General features: G+C 40.6%; 1 protein-coding gene across 3 annotated transcripts; it reads left to right on the top strand.

Moving 5' to 3' along the window:
• Positions 1–6,989: 6,989 nt before the first annotated feature.
• On the top strand, positions 6,990–22,511 carry LOC6046488. Of its 3 annotated transcripts, XR_005277137.1 has the most exons (5): positions 6,990–7,071; positions 7,234–7,780; positions 15,461–15,835; positions 15,895–16,313; positions 16,375–16,516. XR_005277137.1 is itself a non-coding variant. In XM_038252626.1 (2 exons), exon 2 carries the CDS (start codon positions 16,509–16,511, stop codon positions 18,066–18,068), a length of 1,560 nt encoding a protein of 519 aa, XP_038108554.1. In that variant the 5' UTR covers positions 16,143–16,313; positions 16,375–16,508; the 3' UTR covers positions 18,069–22,511. The 3 variants fall into 3 exon arrangements, 1 of the variants encoding a protein (XP_038108554.1); XR_005277136.1 differs by lacking the exon at positions 6,990–7,071 and having other exon boundaries at positions 7,115–7,780; XM_038252626.1 differs by lacking the exons at positions 6,990–7,071; positions 7,234–7,780; positions 15,461–15,835 and having other exon boundaries at positions 16,143–16,313; positions 16,375–22,511.
• The last annotated feature ends 1,723 nt before the right edge of the window (positions 22,512–24,234 follow it).

The raw sequence follows: 24,234 nt of genomic DNA, 5'->3' as shown, positions 1-24,234 counted from the left end.
GATAGTAGCTCGCCCTATGTCGAACCGGTTCCTATCGCCTAGCCAGTGAATCCTTATCGACGCAGTCGGACATCCCCTCCGAGGCAGCAAGTGAGTCAGGTTCCTAAAACAACCGGGATTTAGAGATGAGAGTTGTGTTGTGATAAGGTTTGCAGAGCAGAAAGTACGATGTCGTCCGTTTGGAGTTCAGCGGTAAAAGAGGCCGAATAGAGCACAGCTCGTTTATTTAAGGTAAGTTAGAGAACGCGCGTTACATGTATTTGTACTGTCATTTGACTAGTACTCAAACGAGGGTACTCAACAGTCCTTCCCCTTTGCTTAAAAGTAAAGTTAATCGAACTCATTAATGAAATGATAAGCAAGGTTATGAATCAACCAAAATCTAATACAACTTTTTGTACTATTCGAATGAAAATATTGTTCAGGAATTTAAAATAGTCACTTTTTGCGTTTTTACGTTTTGTTCCTTTCCGTTCAGAGACACCCCTAAACGGACGGTATCTGCCGCATCCAGCACCACACGTGTCCTCGTTCGAAATCTCCATGTCGTTTCGCATTTCGTCTTCAGTAGAAGGTCATTTCGTTTGCTGCACTCCACCAGTAACCTCTTTGATTGCCAGTCACCACGAACAGCACATCTCCTTCGAGTCCACAACACGACGGTTCGTGCTACTAGCCGCCATCGCGCTTTCTTGTCTTCGCTACACTGGGAACCGTGTTGAATGAGTATCTGTTTAAAATACAAATAAAATTGTTTTAGGAAATTTATAATGAAAACTGTAATAACAACTCTAAAACTCAGGACAGAAATCCAGCATATCAGCCTGTGAACAAAGCCAATGGACCTTGAAACAACAAGTAATTCATCACTATTGTGGATTTTCGATTGAGAATTAATGCAAACAATGCATGGAATCAAGATATTTTGATCTATTTTATGAAAATATATGCTAGGTATGTCCCAAGTTAAAGAGACTACCTCATTCACCACCCTTTCAAAAAGTTTCCATTGAAACCATTGAGTTTCCACATCTACTATCTGATCATCTGTCAAACACTTCTCTTGAAAAGTTTTAGTTTTAGGTATTCTATAGTTTAACTTGTTTATAATTTGCTTTTCATTCAATGTACCATTGCACACACAACTATTTGAAATTAAACTAAATTTCCATGACAGACAATCATCGTCTTGAATAAAATTAATGAACTGAATTGAACAAATGACCAACAAACTAAAATTATGGAATTCTCCATTCGTCACTTTCGTCAGCCCGCGAATAAGGTTTCTTAGCAAACAAATTGAGAAAACTAATCTCAAAAATATGAATAACACAATGACTATTGCCAAACTGTCCAGCAAACAATTACATTCAAGCAAACAAACCAACAGCTTTGGTTTGATGCTTTTAATAAGATTCCTGTCCAACACTTGTTGTTTCTCAATTGTGTACCAAATATGACTTTCCAAAAACAGATTTAATGATTTGGCATAGATGACTTGTAAACATTTCAATTTCCCGCTTTGTAAATATAGCGGTTTGCCAACTTTGTCATTTAACAACCAGCAATCGTCCACAAATTTTTGATCATGCCGACCACAAAAATCGTCAACAAAGCGATTGTCTAACTTTTTAGTACATCCTTTACTCAAAATCAAAATAAATTGCAAATTTGCAATGCTCGTCAAAATTTCAGTCATCAGTTCGTACAGAAACAACGAATTTTGTATAGCTTTAAACCCATTATGGCAAACAATTACAGCAATCATAATCAAAAATATTATCATCAATTCAATGTTTTGCATATCATACTCGTTTTTCAAATTAGATGTACATAGCTTTAAACTCAAACTACTACCTTTTCGCCCTGACATCTCAGAAACTTCGTCAAATAATACTTTTTCAAAACAAACACTTTCCGAACTTTCTTGAAACATTCCCCAAATTGGGGTTAAAATCAAATTCTGAACATCATCAATACAACACTCAAGTCCACAACCATCATTGCCAATCAGCAGCTTTTTGTCCGAACTCTCACAATTATCAAAATTGTCACTGTCTTCCCAATTTGAGGTATAATATAAATTTGCTGCTATTGCATTGCTTGAAATATTCCTTTTGTTATCAAAATTATGTTCAATCGAACCCACGTTATTTTCCAACATCACATCTTGTTTCATATCCAAAACATCGTCATACAAAAATAAATTATTCAAACCACACACAACATTTTCTTCCCAATTTGGGGCACCTTCAAAACTCACGCTGACATCTGCTAAAAGTTCATTAAAACCAACATTCTTACATTCACCACCTTCCATGTCCTCATCCTGTAAAAATCCAAAACCACAAAACAAGTTTTCATCCCAATTTGGGGCATCATCACAATTTTCATCAATATTATAACAAGTCTTATCAAACACATCGTTCAAATCCAAAATCGAATCATCCTCCCAATTCGGGGTAAACAATTTTTTCAAATCAATGTCAACATAACTATCATCATCAATTGGTATAGAAAATGTGCTGTCATTCAACAAGCAACTATCATCAACTTCCAAATCAACCATTTGGTCCTCTATTTGTGTTTCATCCAGCTTAATATATGTTGTGTTCAAGACAGTAAAAATTTTCATGCATTGGTCGTTATTATCTTGAAAGTTTTCTATTTGGTTGAACATTTCCGCATTTGCGTACTCAATTTCACCACCTTCATTGCAGGAATAATCATCTGCAGTACTCTCACCCATGAAATTCACAAATTGTCTGTTAAAGTAATCAAGTTTGAAGCAATTTTGCTTAGAATGACCCATTTTCCCACAAAAATCACACGAAATTCTAGTCTGAGGATATCTCCTATCATAGCTTTTGTCAAAATACCTTTGTTGTTGTGTTTGGTTATTGAACCTTCGGTTAGTGTAAACTTGAGAATCAGAATTGTAGTTTTTATAAGGCTGAAATCTGGAATTGTTTCGCCTTTCTGGAAAATTTTGCAACCCATCATTTTGTCTGTAATTTCCGTACCGTGAAGACCCTTGTCTTTGTGTTGTTGTCTTTTGAATGTAATGAATTTGTTCTGGTGTAAAGTAACTGTACTGTCCCAATTGAGATCCTCCAGGTTGATTGTTTAACGCTTTAACGTTTTGTTTTGCTATGTTCCATGTTGTTATGAAGTTGTCCATCTTGTCCAAAGTCAAACCTTCCTCCTTCAGCAAATTCTCTTTGAGATTCCCGTCAAGAAGACCCGCCAGAACCCTGTCCATGATGGCCACGTCCTTAAACGCCCCAAAACCACAGAATTCCGCCTGCAGCTTGACCGCCTGCACGAAATCCTCAATGGATTCATCATGTTGCTGGTTTCGTTGACTAAAACGAAAGCGCTGGACTAAGTCCGGCTCCGTTTTGTCCAATTTTTGTTTCAGTTTTAACACAATATCAGCATAAGAGGCTTTATCCAGCTCATCTTTGCTGTAGTGCAGCTTTAATTGAGAAAAAAGAAACGGTCCGCAAATCGTCATGAAATGCGATTTTTGGCGATCAGCCGCAACTTGATTTGCGTGAAAGGTATAGGCCAGTCGATCTGACCAGTCCGTAAATGACGTACCCTTCCTAAACATCTCAATAGAGGTAGCTAACCCGTTCGAACCCATGTCTTGATATCAAAAATCAGGTAAAAAAATCAAATTCCAAATTTCCCAAAGAAAAAAATAAAAGAAAACACACAAAAATCTCTATTACTGCAAATCCAGGGATCAAATCAAAGAAAAGCTTGCTACTCACCGATCTCGCACCCGGCCTTTGCCAGCAAGCAAACTTAACCTCCTGCACAAACTCGTCGTGCGCACCGTGCACCAGCACAGGAAAACGTCGTTCAGCGAAGCAAAAGTTTGTGCACCGGCTCAAACAGCTGAATTACACCGTGGCAATTTGGCCTCACAAAGCTGCTTTCTCCCGGTCCAAGAACAAATCGCCTGGTCACCGCCGCCAACGAACGCTCTCCTTTGTCCCAAAATGCCGCCGGAACTGCCGACGCTCCAAACCACCGCAAAAAGCAGAACCTTCACCGCACCGAATCAGCAAAAATCCACCGGAATACGCCGCGCAAAATCGTGCCACTTGCCGCCCGAACCACGGAATTCGCCGTGCTGCAACCGTTCCGATGCAAATCTCCGGCCAACAGGTACCGCACTTCCAGGCACACCGACAGAATCCTCGGTTTTTTGCTGCTGCTCACTCGGCGTCGGTTTGTAGAAAACAAAATGGTGCCGCCGCTACTCGCACACAATGGCTAGCAAATTTCTTCCCCGATGCGTGTACACCCGAACAGGACGATCGTTTCAATCCCGCAAAGGAAAAATTGATTAAAAAAAAACTGTTCGATTAAATACACCACCGAAAGAAAAAAAATCGCTCGCGTAGTTCTTCACTCCTTCGTCGCCAATTAAAACAACCGGGATTTAGAGATGAGAGTTGTGTTGTGATAAGGTTTGCAGAGCAGAAAGTACGATGTCGTCCGTTTGGAGTTCAGCGGTAAAAGAGGCCGAATAGAGCACAGCTCGTTTATTTAAGGTAAGTTAGAGAACGCGCGTTACATGTATTTGTACTGTCATTTGACTAGTACTCAAACGAGGGGTACTCAACAGTTCCATCGTGCAAGTCTTCCCAATTGATCGAAGTACCTGCAGAAAATTTGGCGGACCTGGAAAATCTTCTATGAATCTGTGTATGGTCCGCGAGGAAAGACTCGTGGCGGTGAACAACGAGCTGCTCTACCTGAACTAGGTGGTGTCCGAGCAGGCTTCGGTCAAGGACATTGTCCAGCTGTCAGCCGGCCAATGGTGCTCAACAATCCAGGTGTCGAGAGTGAAAATGCGTGGAATGTGCCTGTCGAAGCGGTTTAACGAAATATTGATCCACGGGACCCAGACTGTTAGTCGCACTGATTTTTTATAAGAATTTATTTACATTTGATTTTAATTTTTCACAATACTACTGTAAAACTTTACTTGATGAAATTTAATAAAAACCGTTCTTTTGGTTGTGTTTTACCTAGGTGGGGTGGGGGTGGGGAGGCTGAATGCATCCGTTGCGTTGATGATGGCCAAGCCTATGGCCGTTAGACAAAAGCGGAATCCGGTTGGCCACAACACCGCGGAACGGCAATATGACCACAGTAAGTGAAGCCGAAGCAGCTGAACACCAAACATTCGGAGTTTCAAGTTTGGGATGCGTGGATGAGCTTACGTTCTACAAGGTCAGCTTGGACAAGTTGATGGATTTGGTTTCTAATTGGCTGTATAATCCATGAGCAGCTGGAGCATTTTCGACCGCCAAAGGTAGAGATTCAATCGATGGCCTTGTGCGACTCGTGGTGCATCAAATGTCCCCGGGCGACCGTACTTTAATGTCCCGTTCCAACGTCGGCTCTTAAGACTAAATTCATAAATGAAGTTTCAATTTTGCTCATTCTAAATGCCACCCATCTTCCAACCCTGAAGCAGTGCATCAATAATTGTTGAGAGATTTGGTGCTGGGGCGAGGGGACAGTCGTGAAGAGGACGGAGCACCGATTGGCTCAAACGTAAAGGTGCTCACAAACGATTACTACTCGAGGTGAAGGATTTCTGAAGGACCTGCACCGTCATCTGCTGCCTCCTGGTAACGACACCGTCGAGGATCGCGTCGGCTACGCCCCCGAGAGGATCTTCATTGGGACGTGTCCTTCGACATAAACTGCTACTCAAAATGCTCAGGAAAACACCTGTTGGCGTAGGCTCTTTTGTTACCGGCGACGGATTCTATTTTTTTAAATTTCCACGCCACAACTTTGCCGCCGGATCGGTCCGATTCCGCATAACCTGCTGCCCTGTAATTTCGTCGATCGTTCAATTGGCAATCCGTGGGCAATCCGTTTTCAGAACCAGGTTGGCCGCTTTGGTTGCCTTACATTTGTCAAACGGCCGCAAGCACGAGAAATTTTGCTATGTTGTGATGTTTTGACGTTTGTTCGTCAGCCCAAGATAAAAGTAAAAAGGCAGGAATACACTAATCGATTAGTGATAATTCTAATCAACTAACTGTAATTTTTAATCAACTAGCTGGTAATTTTTGGTTGATTAGGGCATGTGTCTCACCCCTAGAGAAAAACGTAACGCTAACGATTCTCTGTATTTAAAGCATATTTAATAGCCCGGGTAAAAATTAAATAAAAGTTGCCCGAAAAAGAACCTACTAAAATTGAGCCTCCAGTCCAAATTTCAGCCGGTTTGCTTGAAAACTGGTTTGCCGGTAGCTGGGTGGAATTTAACCCGTAAAAAGTTATTTTTTCACATATGCCACTTTTTGAGGCAAATTCGCCAAAAACGCGATTATAACCAATATCAGTGGCGTAACGGCCAGATCTAGGGTCAGATTTTTGTGCAACTGTTGGTACATTGATTTTTGAACTTCCTGCAGGCCTTCAAAGTTTGGCCAAATCGCCCCCAGCAAATTCAAATGGTGTCTCGGGCGTCAGCTACACTGAAAGCCCGACCATGGTAATTTTAAGAACATTTGCTAAAAATGCTGCTTATTAAAATAACTGTTGCTTTTTGGTGAAAGTAAACGCAAAAATGGTAGAATGTACTATGCTTCCACAAAATTGCATGGTAGCAATTACGAATTCATTATCATTCTTTCCATATTGGAGGGTTGAAATTACCATACCGCTCTCGACATAGTAAAACTGACTGCGTTAATCAGTTAATTCAAGCACGGAATGTTTTTAGCAAAAATACGTCGGTGCGTGTTCTCAATTTAACCCTACAATATGGTAGCAACTACCATGGTTGGGTTTTCAGTGTAGAAAAACAGCTGCGATGAAACCTGCAGACTTTTCCGAGCGGCGTTTACGTCACTTCACAGATAATTGTTTTTCCCGCACCCCAGACGAAACGTTTCCACCTTTTCATCTTGACGCTTCAAAACGTCAGTCTGGAAAAAGAGAAAAGAAATCAAACGAAAAAAAAATCTCGCTCGAGTGTGTGGCGCTTTCGAAGTTCGGTTTTGCAGGGGGAAAATACATATTTTTGGTGTAAAATCGCTTTCAAAAGTGTAAAATCTGTGTTTTCGTAAAGTGCTGAACTCGCTGCGTTCGATTCCGGACCAAATCCGGTCAAATTCGGTGGCGAGCGGTTGCTTTTCAGGCGGAGAAGGTTTGATTTTACCTGGGGTGTTGTTTTTCGACCTGTGACAGATTGCTGCCTGGCCTGCTCCAGCGAAGCAAAAAGTGAAGAGAGGAAAAAAAGAACGAGTGTTTGCTTGAATTCCTCCGCGGAAAAAAAAGAGTGTGTGTGTTGGTCGGGATCTGTGTCACCGCGAAAACTGGCCAAGCTGGAACGGAACAAACGAAACGACGCCGAGTGTTCCGACGACCCCGCGCCCGCACCTCCCGGAACCGGTTCCGGTGGCCAGACCGATTCCGGAACCCCGGTGGACGTGTCCGAGCCGAAGAAGAAAATGAACGGACTAAGCTTCAGCGAGCTGTGCTGTCTGTTCTGCTGTCCGCCCTGCCCGGGCCGGATCGCGTCCAAGTTGGCCTTTCTGCCGCCGGAGCCGAGCTACGACCTGAAGGCGGAGGATGAGGCGGCCGGCAGTGGGGGCAAGTTTGCGCTCACGCTGCTGGACCGGGCCGACTGGCAGTACGGGGACCGGGAGAAGGAGTGCTTCGAGGCGTTCTACTCGCGGTCCTCGCGGGGGAACCGGATCGCCTGTCTGTTTGTCAAGTGCAGCACCAACGCGAGGTGAGTAATGCGACTTCCGTTCTCGATAAGGATTGATGGCCGCGCGGAGGTCAGTGGTCACATGAAGCTGCGACGGTCCGTCGTGGTTGGCAAACTATTCGCAGTTGTCCAATGAGACTTCTGATTATCTGTTTATGTCATTAGCGAGTTGCTCTAATCGATAGATTAAACAGAGCAAATCTAATGTGCACCATCGCGAATATTTATGATTCGCGTGACTGGCTTGTTGGCGGGGACGGAAATGTCCACCTCTTAAGCAAAGTATTTGGAGATTCTTCTAAGGATTTTTCTACAATCAAAGCGATTGAGTTATGAATCAGAACTTCCGCAAATCGTTATCAGCATCGTAAGCAAACCACAAACATGCAAACTGTGTGTCTTTGATTGCAGTGTTGACTTAACTGGTCAAAATTGAATGTGTTTTTGCGATAACAAATTTGGTCATTCTTAAGTGGTCACTTATAAACTAAAATAGAGCGAATATCTGACATTTTATTAGTTTTCTGAGCATAAATCAAAACACAAAAGCAATTATAAATCGGAGCATTTGTTACGGTATGTCCACGCCTCCCTCATCCCCTGTTAATTCTGTGAAGTGTGTCCCATTCATACGTGTTAACAAACGTTTTTGTCCGACTTGCAACAAGATGGCACGATCAGACTGTATTGCAAAACTGTCCATCCACCTCCAACGCGTAGTGCGAATAAAACTTTCAGCCGATCTTCACGCAGATTTGTCCAAAAGCTTCAAAATCTCTCCCCCGCGCCAAAACCATGTCACAGCCCCTAACGAGCGATAATGAAAGCAATCAGCCCTGTAATGTACTGGCTGGTACCGTACCGAACACTGTAAATAATCGGTAACAACAAACTAAACATCGCCTCAGTTGATGATGATCGGTGAACCAACTCTGATCGCGCTAAATGATTATCCTGCGCTGTACGAGCGCCGTTTGGAAAACTTGTACCTTGAAGTCTAGTACCAGTACATCGCTTTGTCGTGTCCATGAGTCATTAGCATTTAGAGTTGTTGGTTCACTTTGGAAGCAAAGTCGCGATATGGGTACTTGTGTGAACCGAGACTCTCGAGAGGCGATTTGCGTTATCAGCTTATAGGTTAGATGTTTACGGAAGTGATCGATTTGTTGGGCTATAATGGAATTCTAATTAATTATATAGTTCTGCAAAATTTGTGTTCGAACATTTCAGTAAAGGTAGTTGCTATCAACGGCCTTTCAACAAATGCACTCTTCTTGACACGAATTTCAAAAGTAAAAGTTGATAAGAGTTGTTACTTTTGATAAGCAGATGAAAGAAGGTTCCGCCAATCGGCACCGTCAAGGTTCTATTTGGCTTTTAACTTATCAGTAAAGTATTGACATTTCACGCACTCAGATATTGCACTATACTTGAACAGCGACTGAAGAACTTTCATCAGAGGAGACTCGCTTCTCTCTTGCGTGAACTATCGGTAATCTGCCAGAGAAGAACATCGCTGCTTTGTGATTGTAGCTAAATCCGTCACATTCTAGTCCAGAAACTTGTTTCCATTACGAAATCCACCATTCGTTCTTGTGGCTAAATTTTTGCCCCCCGGTTCACGTTACCCATTTAGAATATCCCCCGCGCGCGCGGTGGTCATGTACAAAAAAGGTCAAAAGATTACTCGTTACGATAGGGGAGGGTGTACTGTTCCACCTGATGATCCAGCGTTCCACTGCCCCAGCCAGGTCTGGTAGAGACCACATCTATTAGGGGAGCCCCCGCACACACACATACATATATGGGCCAGCGATGTCTCTGCTAGGTAAAATTACCTCTCCCACTTTTTCCTCCCCTTCCCCTCCTTTTGGGCAAACATATTTTTTTATGGAAAGTTCACTCAAGTACCCTGGCATAATTCTACACTGCTGCTGCTTCTGCTGCCACACACTCGGATGGTCTACTGAGCTGGTAAGAGGTGTTATCCAGTGAACAGCTTGTGTTTTTTTGTCAGAGGATTTTCATTTTGTGGCACTTCTCTGTTTGTCTACAGCATCTAAAACCGGGACGCTCCAATTTTCCGCCACCCATTCCCTTTTCACATTTTTTGTATTATAAGGGAATAGGGGAGACTAGGGGTAAGGAAGCATATTCAATTACATATTTTCGAATGCTGTGTGTGCCTTAAATCTGCTGGCCGACTTGGATTATGTTGATACAGCTTAATTGTTAGTGTTTAAAATTTCCAACATGAACTGATCTCACCAAATTCGTAAAGCAGAGCAATTCTCCAATACTGCCCATAATTGAAAATTCGGCTATTATGCCAAATCAAGTATTCCGAGAAAAACGCGTTTTAGTGTTTGTCACAAAATCTCTGTCAAGGCAATTTCCCATAAGAGTGGCATATTAGCCGTTTGGTCTAAACACTATTTCAGTGAAATTCAGGTTCCAGAAGATGCGTTGGAACATCCTCTACCACCTGGTGCTAATATCTCGTTTTTGCCAAAAGTGGATATTAGCCTTTTTTCAATGGTGGGCAGAATAGGGGCCATCGATAAACCCAAAAAAAATTAGCCTCCAAAAATTACAATTTTAAATTAAAAATAAAACCTATTGATGAAAAATAATTATGAAAGTCCAAAAACCTAAAAAAAAAACGATATTTTGAAATAAACAATACAAACTTTAAGTAACCAACCCAAACCCGCCACTATCGATCTAAAAATTTGCCAAAAATCAATTTTTCAACCAATCATTGATCTTTAAGGTGAAACGCGAAGGCAATCTTAGTGCCAATGTATTAGTGAGCTCTGATAGTGTTAGTTCGATGATGATCATTAATGACGTAATTGCTGTACTAGTATTTGTGACATTGTATAGAGTTATCTAAGCCCGCTCTCACACACACTAGCACACCATTTGTTTTGCTGGCGGGTACAAAATTTAACCTCAATCTTTTTCGTGTACGTACACGCAATACATGCGCACGTAGATAACTCTATGGAGGTAGTTGTGTGAGCAAAATAACTTTGCTAACAAATGCAAATGTCTAATTGAACGAGAAATGTACTTGCTAACTTTTGAAAAGAGTTTATTTCACCATGACTTAGAACTTTGGAACTATCAAAGTAAATCTCATCCTTCAATATACAAAATATTGCATGCATTTAAAAATATTTTTTTAAGAAACTAGAATCAAACGTTTACGTTAACTGATGTTTTAATGGTAAGTTATCGATGGAAATAATTTGTCTTCATCTACTTGAAGCGTACTAAGATTTGCTTCTTATCCTGAATTTATGTTTTATAGTAATAAATTGAAACGTGTTTTACACTTTTTCAAGATTTATTCACATAAATGTTCCGTTTCCCGTCACAAATTACAAAATTGACGCGTTGGACGAAAAACAGCTGTATCTGTAGGGTTTGATCAGTCCGGGGAGGTTGAGATCCGGGTTAAATGACGAATACTGGGTTGGACTAATTGCCGAAGTCGACAGACAGATGCTACATCAGCAGCAAGGTGAATCCGGATCCGGTGCAACCGCCGCCAATCACGTTCAAGATCAGGAAACCTGCAGCAAAGAACTCTTGCCAAGAAAGCTTGCGAATCACACCCAGGTCGACGATTGCCACGAGTAGTGGCCACGTACGTTTTTGTTGGTGGCATCCTCCTTGCTGGTGATCAGTTGCCCCGGGTAGAATAGATGGCGATATATTCCTATGAGTATTTTATTTATCACGGTCACTTCCATAACGATGACTACGGCAAGCAGAACTTGCTTGTCGCCGCCGGTTTAACCTAAGAAGGTGCTGAACGTCCAACTAGATTCAATATTCCTACAGTTCACCTCCTAGGAGGCGTTTCAGACACTGGCTTGTCCGACGTTGCTAACGGTAACGGAGCTGGTGTTGTTGAAGTGATAAGTCCGCGGATTGGCCTCCGCTGGCCGTTCCGCCTGTCGTAGTCGAAGTTCTGCAACTGACCGTGATAACCAAGGTTCACAACGGAACGAATCGCCATCTGTGTCAGCTGGAGAAGCTGGTCACCGGCAATCAGGATGCCACCAACAGCTACGCCAGTGGCCACTACACTATCAGCATAGAAATCGTCGATTTGGAGGTAATCAGCATCCGCAAGTTGGCCAATCAAGGAACCAGTCTGCAGGGCCTTTTTTTCTTGCACTTCCTCGGCAGTACCGCTGTACCTGTTAAAATTCAATAAAAAGCCATAAATATGTTTAAATATATAACAAAACTGATTTTCTTACTATTAATTTGCCACATGATCTAATAATTTCTTTCCAAAACTTCAATTTTGTTTATAAACAAACCTGAGATTGACATTTTACTCTACTGTTAGTACAAAGGGATGCAAATATCACACAATAGAGTTATCTACGTGCGCATGTATTGCGTGTTTGTACACGAAGGGTTTTTAGGTTAAAATTTGTACCCGCCAGCAAAAACAAATGGTAAGCTAGTGTGCGTGAGATCGGGCTTAGATAACTCTATAGAGCTATCTAAGCCCGATCTCACACACACTAGCGCACCATTTGTTTTGCTGGCTGGTACAAAATTTAACCTCACTTTTTTCTATAGAGTTTTCTACGTGCGCATGTATTGCGTGTACGTACACAAAACAGATTGAGGTTAAATTTTGTCCGGCCAGCAAAATCAGATGGTGCGCTAGTGTGCGTACGCGAAACGTCATAAAGCTCTATAGAGTTATCTAAGCCCGATCTCACGCACACTAGCTTACCATTTGTTTTTGCTGGCGACCACAAATTTTAACCTAAAAATCCATCGTGTACGTACACGCAATACATGCGCACGTAGATAGATCTATGCGTAACTGCCATCATCCTTGTATTTTGTGGGCCCGCCTGTAGAATACAAGCTACAATCTGTTATGCGTTTCGTCCCCCTGTTTGTTACAGGAAAGTGTTCCCGGACACGCTATAATATAATAATTGGATTAATTATGAAAAAAACTTATTCATTGTTTTTTATGCTTTGGAGTCATTAATATAGGTTGTTAATATACAAATAAAGTTTTACATTTATATCCATTCTACTCTCTTTATTTTTAAGCATGAAAACTGGCTGGTAATGCAAAATTCATATTTTTATAAATAATTTCATTGAATCCTTTTCTGGCAACATTCCGATGATTTCCATTTCTATCAGTGGCGATGATTACCAATACTAAAGCAGCAGCTGCTGGTGTTTAAATGTATCGGAACAAAGGTAAAATTGCATGCGAAAATTTTCACTTCGCGACTTTATTAGAGGTACGTTTTTTGAATATGAACTGGTCCTCCTGGTTGCAGCACGTTATGGGATTACAAATTCAGTAAGGTAATTTGAATAAAACAGCTTATTTGAGGCGATTGTTGTGGCACCAAATTTTTGTATGGAGGAAACTAATCGCTCATAAAAAGGCTAGATTATGGAATATTCTGCTTTTTTGTGACTTTATTCATATTTTTCTAGATTCCTGGGAATCTTGAGTGTGTAGTGATTGAATTTGTTTCGATTTTACTAGTGAATAGTGCGGTCAATTTTCTAGTTCAAAAAAAATTCTTCTGACTTTCACGGGATAAGGGGGAACGGGACGGTAATCATGGTTAAGGCGGAACGGGACAATTTGCTCCATGTTTTTTCGCCATATTTAATGATGGCACGTTTCACATTTTAAAACACTTTTTTAATTCGTTAATTCAAATGTTAAAAACATTGCTTGTAATTTCTATATTTAACCTCAAAAAATATTTGCAACGGCATAGTGTTTCATATTAGTCATAAAGAGCATTTTTTGTAACATTTAGAAGAATTTTATTAAAACTAGCATTCAAAATCATAAATTGAAGTTTAATTTTGCATTGACAAAATAGCAGACTTTGATGAGATTCTAACAAATGCTACATTTCGTGACGGGACAACGCGAGCAAAACTTTCTTCTGAAAAAAATCACGAAAAGAAATATCTGTCATATCAACAAAATTTGACGAAATTGCTTGATTCAGAAGGCAAAATGTTCGTTTGTCAATTTTGAAACAACCGTAGATTTTTTTTTCAAAAACTCACTCGGAGAGCAGAGTTCTTCACATAAAATCAAAGTAAACAAATTTTACGTTGTTGTCCCGTCACGCTACATTTTTATATCTCAAATTTTGTGTTTTTAAAGGTTTATGTTTTGTTTTTATGAGCGAATCTTGGTGTAAATTCAAGATTCATAAAATAATTGGTCATACGGAATGAATGATTATCGGAAGGTATGTATGGGACTTCGGATAACTGAAAAAAAATCGTGTATTTTTATTTTGTTACTTTAAACATCAAATTTGCATTCTGTGACCTTAAAAAAAGCGAAAATGCATTTTTCCGCCTTTTTGGCTGCCATCTTGAATTCAAAAACATTAAATTATGTTAGAGTAGTTTAGAGGGTGAGCGCGATAATCAAAAATAAGACAACAAAAAACTTTTTTTTGTGATTCGATTTTCCGAAACAACTAAATCCACCTGAGTGGTTGGTGTCTTCCCCACTCTTAACCGAAAATGGGTCAAACAAAAGATCGGGAAATAATTTAATTCAAGTGTTCATAACTTGATACTGGGTTGCCAGAACTTCAATGTTTTGGACTCATTTGGAAGGTCTTTCGATAACTTATCTTATCCTATTCCTATGATTGATCCGGACGAAATTTCTGTACAGATTAGTGCAAATCGACTTCAAATAGTAAGACAGGGTTGCCAGATTTTCGAACATCGAAACAGTCGAAAATTACTTTACATTTTTTAATAAAACTGTGACCTTATTTTAAATAAATTTTAAATATTTTTATTCAATAAGATCAAATTTTCCAACTGATGATGTTTTTTTTTTGTTGTTGACTTTATGTCAACATGTCCTGGAAATTTTTAATTGCGATTTTCAACTTTAGTAAATGAAACTTATATGAAGTTGTTTGCACTTTTTCATGGAAAACATTTTCATTTGAATTCACGCATTTAAAATTGTCCGTAACAAGATTTTTTTTTCAATTTTTAGGTTTTTACATTTTGAAATTTTATATTTTTTTTTGCCCTTGAATTTTTTTTTTCAATTTTTGAATTTCTAAATTCAATTGTTGAATAAATATTTAAAGAACATAATGTTAGACGACTTGGTCTCACTGTCCTAAGCTATCTAAGAGTTTATTGAATTCTACAAGCCCAGTAACTTGTTTTTTTTGCAATTCCTTCGTGAAACTACTTACTTTTCCTGTCAATCTGGGACAACGAAACAGCCTACTTTTCTCTACCATGTATGTATGTATGTATCTACCAAAAGTAACAGAATCGAATCGTAACCCTTTTCAAAACAAATGCTGAAAAGTTCTACTTTTTGCATAAACTACTATTTTTCAACTGCCTTAGAAACCAGAATTTGACGATATGGCAACCCAGACATGAGACATTCAATACCAAAGACCACAAAATCCGAGGAAGGCCTCAACCACCTGTTCAATGTTCCCCAATCTCCCCGAAACACGCGTGTCTCTAAAGGTTGCTGCTCGTCCAAAATCTTCCCCAGCTCATTTCCATTGAATTCTGGGTAATTCCTTACCCTCGTGTTTGTCCCACCAGCGCCAACGCCACTTGAAATCACTGTGCTGACTTTTTTTTCCTGCTCTTCCCCCCTACCCACAGATTCACCCTGCTCTTCTCCCACGGCAACGCGGTCGATCTGGGCCAGATGACGAGCTTCTTCATCGGGCTGGGCCAGCGGATAAACTGCAACATCTTCAGCTACGACTACTCGGGCTACGGCATGAGCACGGGGAAGCCGACGGAGAAGAATCTGTACGCGGACATTGACGCCGCGTGGCACGCGCTGAGGACGCGATATGGGATTAGCCCGGAGAATATCATTTTGTACGGCCAGAGCATCGGGACGGTGCCGACGGTGGACCTGGCCAGCCGATACGAGGTGGGCGCGGTCATCCTGCACTCGCCGCTCATGTCCGGCATGCGGGTGGCCTTCCCGGCGACGAAGCGCACCTGGTTCTTTGATGCGTTTCCGAGGTAAGACTTGAATACCTTGTATGAGAATGATTTTTTGACGATCTTTTCCGTTTCAACAGCATCGACAAGGTTCCCAAGGTGACGTCGCCGGTGCTGGTGATACACGGCACCGAGGACGAGGTGATTGACTTTTCCCACGGCATGACCATCTACGAGAAGTGTCCGCGGGCGGTCGAGCCGCTGTGGGTGGAGGGCGCCGGCCACAACGACGTCGAGATGTACAGCCAGTATCTGGAGCGACTGAAGCAGTTTGTGTCGGTGGAGCTGGTCAACTGACAAAAACTGAACAAGGGGGGTGGTGGAAGCGGTGGTAGTAGAGGTGGGGGAAGTGGGGATGGAGAGGGCAGTAAGGAGGGAGGACGGAAGAAGCGTAGTGGTGCAGCGGTGGCGGATAGTGAGCAGAGACGGAGTGGCGGAGATGGGAGCGCGGCCGGGCATAGCGATATTCCCGAGGAGGACGATGAAGATCTGAACACGGGTAGATTGGCGTTTGGTTTGAGTTATGATCATCTCAATTTTTACTCCGTTATACCTTTCAGACGACGAGATTCTGAACGCCTCGATCACGATCAGCTCCAACTCGACGACGAACGTGTCCATGACGACGGCGGCGACCGCGGCGGAGAAGCTTCTCTAGCAGCACGGGTCGGACGCGGGTAGCCAGGTGTTCAACATGGCTACCGCGTCGTCCTCCGCAGCCGGTCCACTGCCAGCGTCCCGGTCGCACGATGTCGTCGACTCCGGCAGCCGGCAGCCCAGCCACAGCAACTCGATCCGCAGCAACAGCACCAAAGCGACGGTGCACATCAACGGCGTTGCCGTGGATCACTTCCAGCAAAACTCGGACGTCGACGAGGACGTGGCGGCGTCGGCGCTGGGCGGCTCCTGCCAGAACAGCGACATCCGCGGCTTCATCTCGTACTCGAGCGACAGCAGTATGATCGAGCTGAACCTCAAGTTCCGCAAGTGCGCGTGCAACGAGAACATTATCAACATTTCCAAAGAGAACTTGCAGCAGCAGCAGAAAGAAGTAGAAGGTCAACATCGAACCACCACCACCACAGCCACTTCCTCAACGTTCAGCAAAGAAGGTAACAGTAAGAAATTACTACAGTTAAACAAAGACAATTTGAATAGTTTAGTGAGTAAACTGAACGATACGAATAGCTCATCCTCATCGTGTACAAAATGTAGATTGACGTTAGATATAAATAATATTTTAAATCAGATCGTTAGCGATAGACAAGTCAAGTGTGAGACAAAGCTGGTAGTCGATCAGGAAGCGGTTTCTGGGGCTGGGGCTGGAGCAGCAGTAGATTCGGACGACGGAGAAGACCCGTCCAACGGACGGACGCTCAAGGTGGTGGGCAGTCCCTCGAAGGCCGCAAGCTGGTCACCGTCGCCGTTGTCGACTTCCCCCTCCCCAAGGGCGATCGCCGCCGAAGACCTGAACCGGCTGCAGCGACGTCACAGCGAAAACGTCGAGCGCCGCTCGATCGGAATCCAACACGGTCTCAGACCATCCGTACAGCGCAAGAAGCACCAGCTCCGCCGAGGAAAGACCCAAGCCGAAGAGATCATCATCATCTCGGACGAGTTCCGGCGCCAGTCGCTGTCCGACCAGAAGGTCAGAATCTCCCGCGGCGCATCCAAAAAAGCCATCTCCAAATCGATGGAAAGCATCGAGGACAAAACACCACCCAACGGCAAAACCGTGGGCGTCCACCTCGAGGAGGACACGCTCACCGTCGTGCTGGACTCCGCCAAGTCCAAGTCCAAATCCGTCGACGACATCTCGCTCGGCTCGAACCACAACGAGGAAGAGTTCGGTCCGTCCACCCCGCTGGCAACCTCCGCCGCCGCCACCAACAGCGTCGAGCTGGTCTTCATCTCGGACGAGTTTGTGCAGCGCAAGAGCAAAACCAGCTCCGACGTGATCGTCGTCGTTGACGCCAACCGCAGGAGCTCGGGCTCGAAGCGACGCAAATCCGCGTCCGCCGCCCTCGCCCGGAACCAACTCGTCATCATCACCGACGAAGCCGACAAGAAGAAGCCCAAAGACGTCCGGATCGTGCGCAGCGCAAAAGATCCGCGCCGCAAGACGACCATCTCGAACTCGAACTCGTTCCTCACCTACGAGGAGCCCTTTTCGCCGGAGACGCTCGAGAGCAAGGACATTGGCACGATGTTTGCGGAGGCGAGCGAAGCGGCGGCGCTGGCCGCGGCCAAGTAGAACGTTGAATGCTCATTTGTTATGCCCGTTTAACCCTGCCCTCACTGCTACCACATAATTTCTAGGGAGAAATGTGGCGCTGTCGTGATTGTTCTATTGCTTTCGGTGTTTTCGTTCTCTATTTTTGATTTTTTTTTTAGATGTTTTATTGAGCGATTCTCTGGCGTTAATCGATTGGATTTTGTGTTTTCTGATCGGCTTATTAAACTTTTTATCTTGGATTTCCTGGGAAACAACTCTGAGGTTTCGTACATTTTTGAATAACAAATCGAGTTCTACAATTCTGAAAAAAATAAAAATCATCTTAATTGTCAACTATCCTCTTCCAATTTCTTTGAAAATTTAAAACAGGAAAGCTCTGTCCAGATCCATACCTTATTTCGGGGTGAAATCATTGTCATAATTCATACCGAACTAACGTTTGAAACTATTGATTCATATTGCATACTGCATTTCGGTATGAATTTTGATTATTTTCATTTAAAATTCGATAAGCATTTAAATCTATTTTATAATTCAGAGGAGCCTCCCAAATCTTTAGTTCGAGGATCATCCTATTTGGATATTGGTATTCAATCTTGGTATAAAATCGCCAGATTTGTTTTTCAAAGAAAATATTTTTTCCCAAGGCCTTTGGATAATCTAGTCTGGACTGTACTCGGAACATGATTGATCTGCAACAATTCTAGAGTTTTTTTTTTTTTTTTTTTTTTGAAAAGGTCCTATAAACTATTGTGTTTCATATGTTTATAGGACCTATTTAAAATAAACTCTAGAATTATCAAAACTGCCCTACTGCCACTTACTTCTTCATAGAACGCTTGATCCCAGTTCGGAATGGAAATAATGTGTGTTTGGTGTTAATATTTCATTTTGGTATGATTTTTTAATTCATGCTGAACTCTACTATGAAGATAATTGATTTCTATATGTTATATCAATACGAACTGATTTTTATTTGGATCTCAGAGGCAATAATCTACAACTGCTTTAAACAACTCTGCGATTGTTATTTTTTTTTCTTTTGGGATCTTCTGATCATGATCATGTACTTGACGTGAAATGGAAACGGACATGTATGTTCAGGATTTATGCTTCATTTTGGTATACATTTATTTGATGTTTTCTTAATTCATGCCGAACTCTGATATGAAGCTATTGGTGCAAACTTTATTACTATAATTCGGTATGATTCCTATTGATTTGTATTGAGTGATTTACCTCAAGATTATTTTTTTTTTTTTCAAAAACCGAAAATCAGTTTTAAAAATATATGTTATCTCAAAAAAGTTTTAAACAATTTAAATGCTGAATTCAGCACTTTTGAAATCGAAATTTTCGTCATTTGGAGGACAGAAAATGGGAAAGTTCAGAACAAATAGAACTCAGTTTGGTATACAGTATATCAGTTTCAATTCAATGTCAAATAGTGAACACAAAAAATGCATAACAAATTTGTTAAGTGGAGTTTCAAAACATTGTAGTGCTTATTTCTGAATAATTGCTAGTTCTTTTCATATGATTAATGCCATTGAAAATATCTTTTTAAACTTTGGTCTCTCAACTAGACTAATAGTTATCGAGAGGAAGTATAAAATAAAAAAAATCATGTCACGATATCAACTTTTCAGAAACTCATAAAACGTATTTTGGTTTCATCTTGTGGCGGTCTTGTTTATCACAATTTCACCAATAACAATATATTGTTAAAAGAGTCCAACCATGCTTAATATTTTATCAGCATAGGAAAGTGCATTTCAAATCGTTTGCAATACATTTCAAGACTATTTCCAATGGAATTTTTGAAATCTCTTAAAAATAATTTCCCTTATTTTTTCGGACTTATTTTTAAGGGAGGATAAACTAATTTGGAAATATTTTAAAGTTAATTTGATTTTTTTTCGGTTCGGTATGCATTTCTTTTGTATTTGGTTTCGTAAAATCATTCTGAACTCAAGTATTAAACTATTATCTTTAACTGAAAAATCTAAATAAAGAATAAAACAAAAAATGTATTATTGTTTCATTGAGTTATTAGGCAGAAAATTCATAACGTTCGATCGATTAACGCTAGAGAATTACCCTTCTGTTAGTTGTTCCTCCTGATTCTATTGTACAAACGTTTGTTCAAATCTTGTTGTTCCGTTCCCCTAACAGCAACGTCCTGCTTTGATTGGCTTGTCAACCAATTGGTGTTTTCTTTCACCAAAGGTCAAATCTTCATCTGCGATTAAAACGCAATTAAATGATAAACAAAACAAAAATGTTTTAATAGATGTTACATTGCAGCAACCGTAGATTGATTTACACTCTTATGTACAGCACCAAATTAGCGCAAAACCTTATCCCCGAAACGATAATGGCTGAAATTATGAAACTGAAAATGTCTGACTGATGTAGTAAGCACAAACATATACCAGCAAAACTAACAGTAGAAGTTAACACACACACACACACTCAAAGACACTCACACGATCATCATCACGAGAATCCGAGAGTAATCGCAAGCTACCTAGTTCCGATAATCTTACACCAATGTTGTTTTTCCACCTTCATTGCAGATCTGATCTGAATTCACCTTATTGCCGTCCCATTACTAGCAAAAAAAAAAACAACAAACAAAACTAAACAAAGCAAAATCAAAGTATAAATGTTGCAATTGTGTCTGTGTGGTTCAATCACACCAACACAAAGACACACACACACACACCCGTAGCGAAAACCCCTTCCGGAGATCAATCTTTGTCGATGTAGTCGCGTGTATTTGTATTGCCACAAACACACTCACACTAATTTATATATATACTAGCTACTAGGAATGCGTGAGCGTGTGACGTCGTGCGTGCGTGTGTAACCTTAATCCTTCCTGAATGAAAAACGAAAAAAAGAGAAAAATGTGACAGATACTGTGAGCACAACATTAGATTCCCCCTACATATATTTTTGGATCTTGCAATATATTGTGTAGCTTAAAAATGGTGATTCCTGCATCAAACATGAAAGACTTGAAGGCTTCCTAAACCTTTAGTGGAGACAGAAAAAAAAGTACGAACTGTGTAACATTCCTTCCCCCCTCCTTCCATCTCTCTATTGTTTTGTACACTCTCTCCTCGGCACTCTGTGATCAGACCCCCACATGAGCATACCCCTTTTCTGAGAAAGTTTTCCGTGTAGAATAGCCCGTGCTCTGCTCCCCTTTTGCATTTATATCACCGCGTGTCTGTATTTGTGTTCGTAACTTTGCGGCGAGAACAATAGCAAACCAAATGAAAAAGATACTTTTCGTTGAAGAGTAGGCGGGTGAGAACTGACTTTCTAAATCTTCCGTTTTGCAGCCGCAGATTAAGTGAGAGTGAAAGAAAGAGAGGTCATCGTCAGCGAGTGTATGAATGTTAGGCACCCTTTTTTAGAAAAGAGAACATTTTTTCAAAAAAAACGCACTCATAAACCTACCGCAAGCTACAACTACTACAACCGAGAGGACCGCATACATGTAGAGATTTACCTAACGAAGCAAAACAGGCAAATCAAGCAACAACCAACCAGAGATTGTGACTGCACTAGGAAGGAAACAAACCAATCCTGTTTTCCAATCCCAATTTTTGCTCGTGACAGCATATTATAAAAATATACATTACCGAATACAGAAGTATATTGATGAGAGAGGACGCTGAAGAAATTTGAAAAAAAAATCGTATCATGTAGGTTAAATTATACGACAATGTAAACTTATTAATATAAACAAAAACATCAACACACACACACAAGTATATGAAAGTAAGGTGTTTACAATTAATCGAATTCGAATTCAAATTATTCTGCAGCAAAAAAAAGATACTTCAAAAATATGCAATATATAAAATTAAACAGAAAAAAAAAATCTACACAAAAACTAATTTCAAAACACACTCACACCGCCACGTGCAACAGCGCAACCAAAAAAACCGTTCGCGTTTGATTGTTTTTATTTGTGATTTATTGTGGTGAGTTTTCAACCCAGAATTCCCCACCCGCACACACTTCCCTGCCCCTTTTGAGAAAAGAAAAAATAAACAATTTAGTAAATAAATTCGTCTGTGAGAGTGGGTGTGACTTGACGTGTAGTGAAAGTAACAAAAAAAACGTGATGTGGAATAAAGGCAAAAAAATGCAACAAACAAAAAAATACCCGTAATGAACGATATGATTTAGCAATCGTCTCGCGTGCGAGACAGCAAAAAAAAAGGTTTTAAACTTTATTCGATAGTTTTGTAGCAGAGTTCTGGAGAGTGTGCAAGAAAAGTTTGCGGAAAAGCAAAAGCGAAAAGAAATCAGAATATTATTATGGATTATTTAAAGAACCCTGTAATAGAAGTATATTAGTTGTCAGTTGTATTAAGATTATACAAGGTACACCGTAAGAAATTATATTAAATCAATTGTTATAAGTGAAATCCAACACAAGTCGGATTCGAGTTATTGTTTCTATTTTCCCTGTATCCGATGGTCCCCTGTACTAATTACAGCTCTTTGTTTTGTTCTTTATTCCTTCCATGATTATGCTACGATGTGACGCGTCAATCTGAGATCAACCGTTCAACAAAGGCTATGAACTGCTGGTGGTAATATCACCGAAGAGTTTCGACCGCGATTGGTAAGTAGAACAGCTCATCTATTATATTTTTTTCGTACCAAATAATTCAACCAAATAAACACACCCAACGCAAGTCAAACTTACACCGACTCGTAACTTTAACTCGCTGGTTCTCGAGCATAGCTCAACCAATCGGGACGATTCTTTTTCCAGTGATTTTTAAGGAAGTCTAGATAATAGTAGAACATTGCAGAACTCGGTTTGATCAAATCTATATTTTCAAATGTATATTTGCGTTCCAGCTTTTTTTTATCGCGCTTGTCCCGCGGAATTTTGCGCGAACTTTTTTTTACACGTGAAAAAAGAAGGAAATTTGGTCAAAAACAAGAAAAGGTCGAAATACCGCACAATAGTTATATTAGTTATTTATAGCTCAAACATATTATTCGTAATAGTGTATCAAAATTTTCATAATTGAAAGACGCAACTTTTGGTACCGTAACATCTATACTGCCGTTCTACGCATAATTGTCCCATGTTCAAAAAAGTGCAACTGAGAAAAAGACGATTAAAATTTTTCGACCGTTTTTTGTGTTTCTACGCATAATTGTCCCGCAGTTCACCCAATAAGTCCCTAATCATCCCAGTTAGCAGTTTATCACTCTTATTTGTAATCCTCTTGCTGTAAAACTGATAATTTTGTGATAGAAAATACTTGGTGGGACAATTATGCGTAGAAGTACAAAGACACTTGGTGTTGTTTTCACTGAGTTTACGAACAAAGTACTAGATTTTATGTGTTTTTCGAAAAGTAAACGTCAAACTAAACCTGAAAATGACAAAAGGTCAGAATCGACAAAAAATGACATGGGACAAATATGCGTAGAACGGCAGTATAGGTCATCGCTGAAAAAGTTATCGCAGTTTTAGTGGAAAATGTTGATTTTTTGCCGATTTCGTCATTTTCCGGTTTTTGCGCGTGATGCGTCGAAAAACTCATTTTTGTAATATGTTATGTAAAATTTTCCGAGGACTGTTTTTATTTTGAGCAATTCCAGCTCAAATAATCAATTTCTCTGGTACTTCTGTACCCGACCCTCTCCGATTTCAATGAAACTTTGTAGACAGTATAAGCCATTTTTGTGTATATGAAGCCAATAGTACTCGAAAATAACATTTGAGGAGGGCGTAAGGTATTTATTTTTTTTTGTAATTTAAAAATTACTGTATCTCGGAGCCGTTGCGTCGTATTAAAAAGTGGTCGAAGACAAACTTGTAGGAAATTAGACGGGCTTTCTGAAAAAATACACTGAAACAAAAATACACGCCACATCTATGAGATTTTTTGATTTTTAAGTCTAAAACTTAAATTTAAAGGTGATGTCACGATTTTTTTTATTTCTAATTTTTTGAGGAAATAGCCTAAAATGTTACCAAAAGACTGACGAAAAATGCAGGATGGTATGTCTCTTCTAAAAATATACAAAAATCATTTACTAAAACTGGTTTTTGAAAATGGTCTAAACGTCAACATTTTTAAAACCAGTAGTGGGGATCGATTTTCCAGACAATTTTATATAAAAATCTCCATAT

This window comes from Culex quinquefasciatus, chromosome 2 (assembly GCF_015732765.1).
Source record: "Culex quinquefasciatus strain JHB chromosome 2, VPISU_Cqui_1.0_pri_paternal, whole genome shotgun sequence".
In the NCBI taxonomy this organism is placed as follows: Eukaryota; Metazoa; Arthropoda; class Insecta; order Diptera; family Culicidae; genus Culex; species Culex quinquefasciatus.
Note: the sequence above shows the minus strand (reverse complement) of the source record. Positions and strands in the feature narration are given on the sequence as shown.

Bases quoted from the DNA above. Each gene is read 5' to 3' on its own strand.
- LOC6046488 (XM_038252626.1), top strand. From the start codon at position 16,509: ATGGCTACCGCGTCGTCCTCCGCAGCCGGTCCACTGCCAGCGTCCCGG.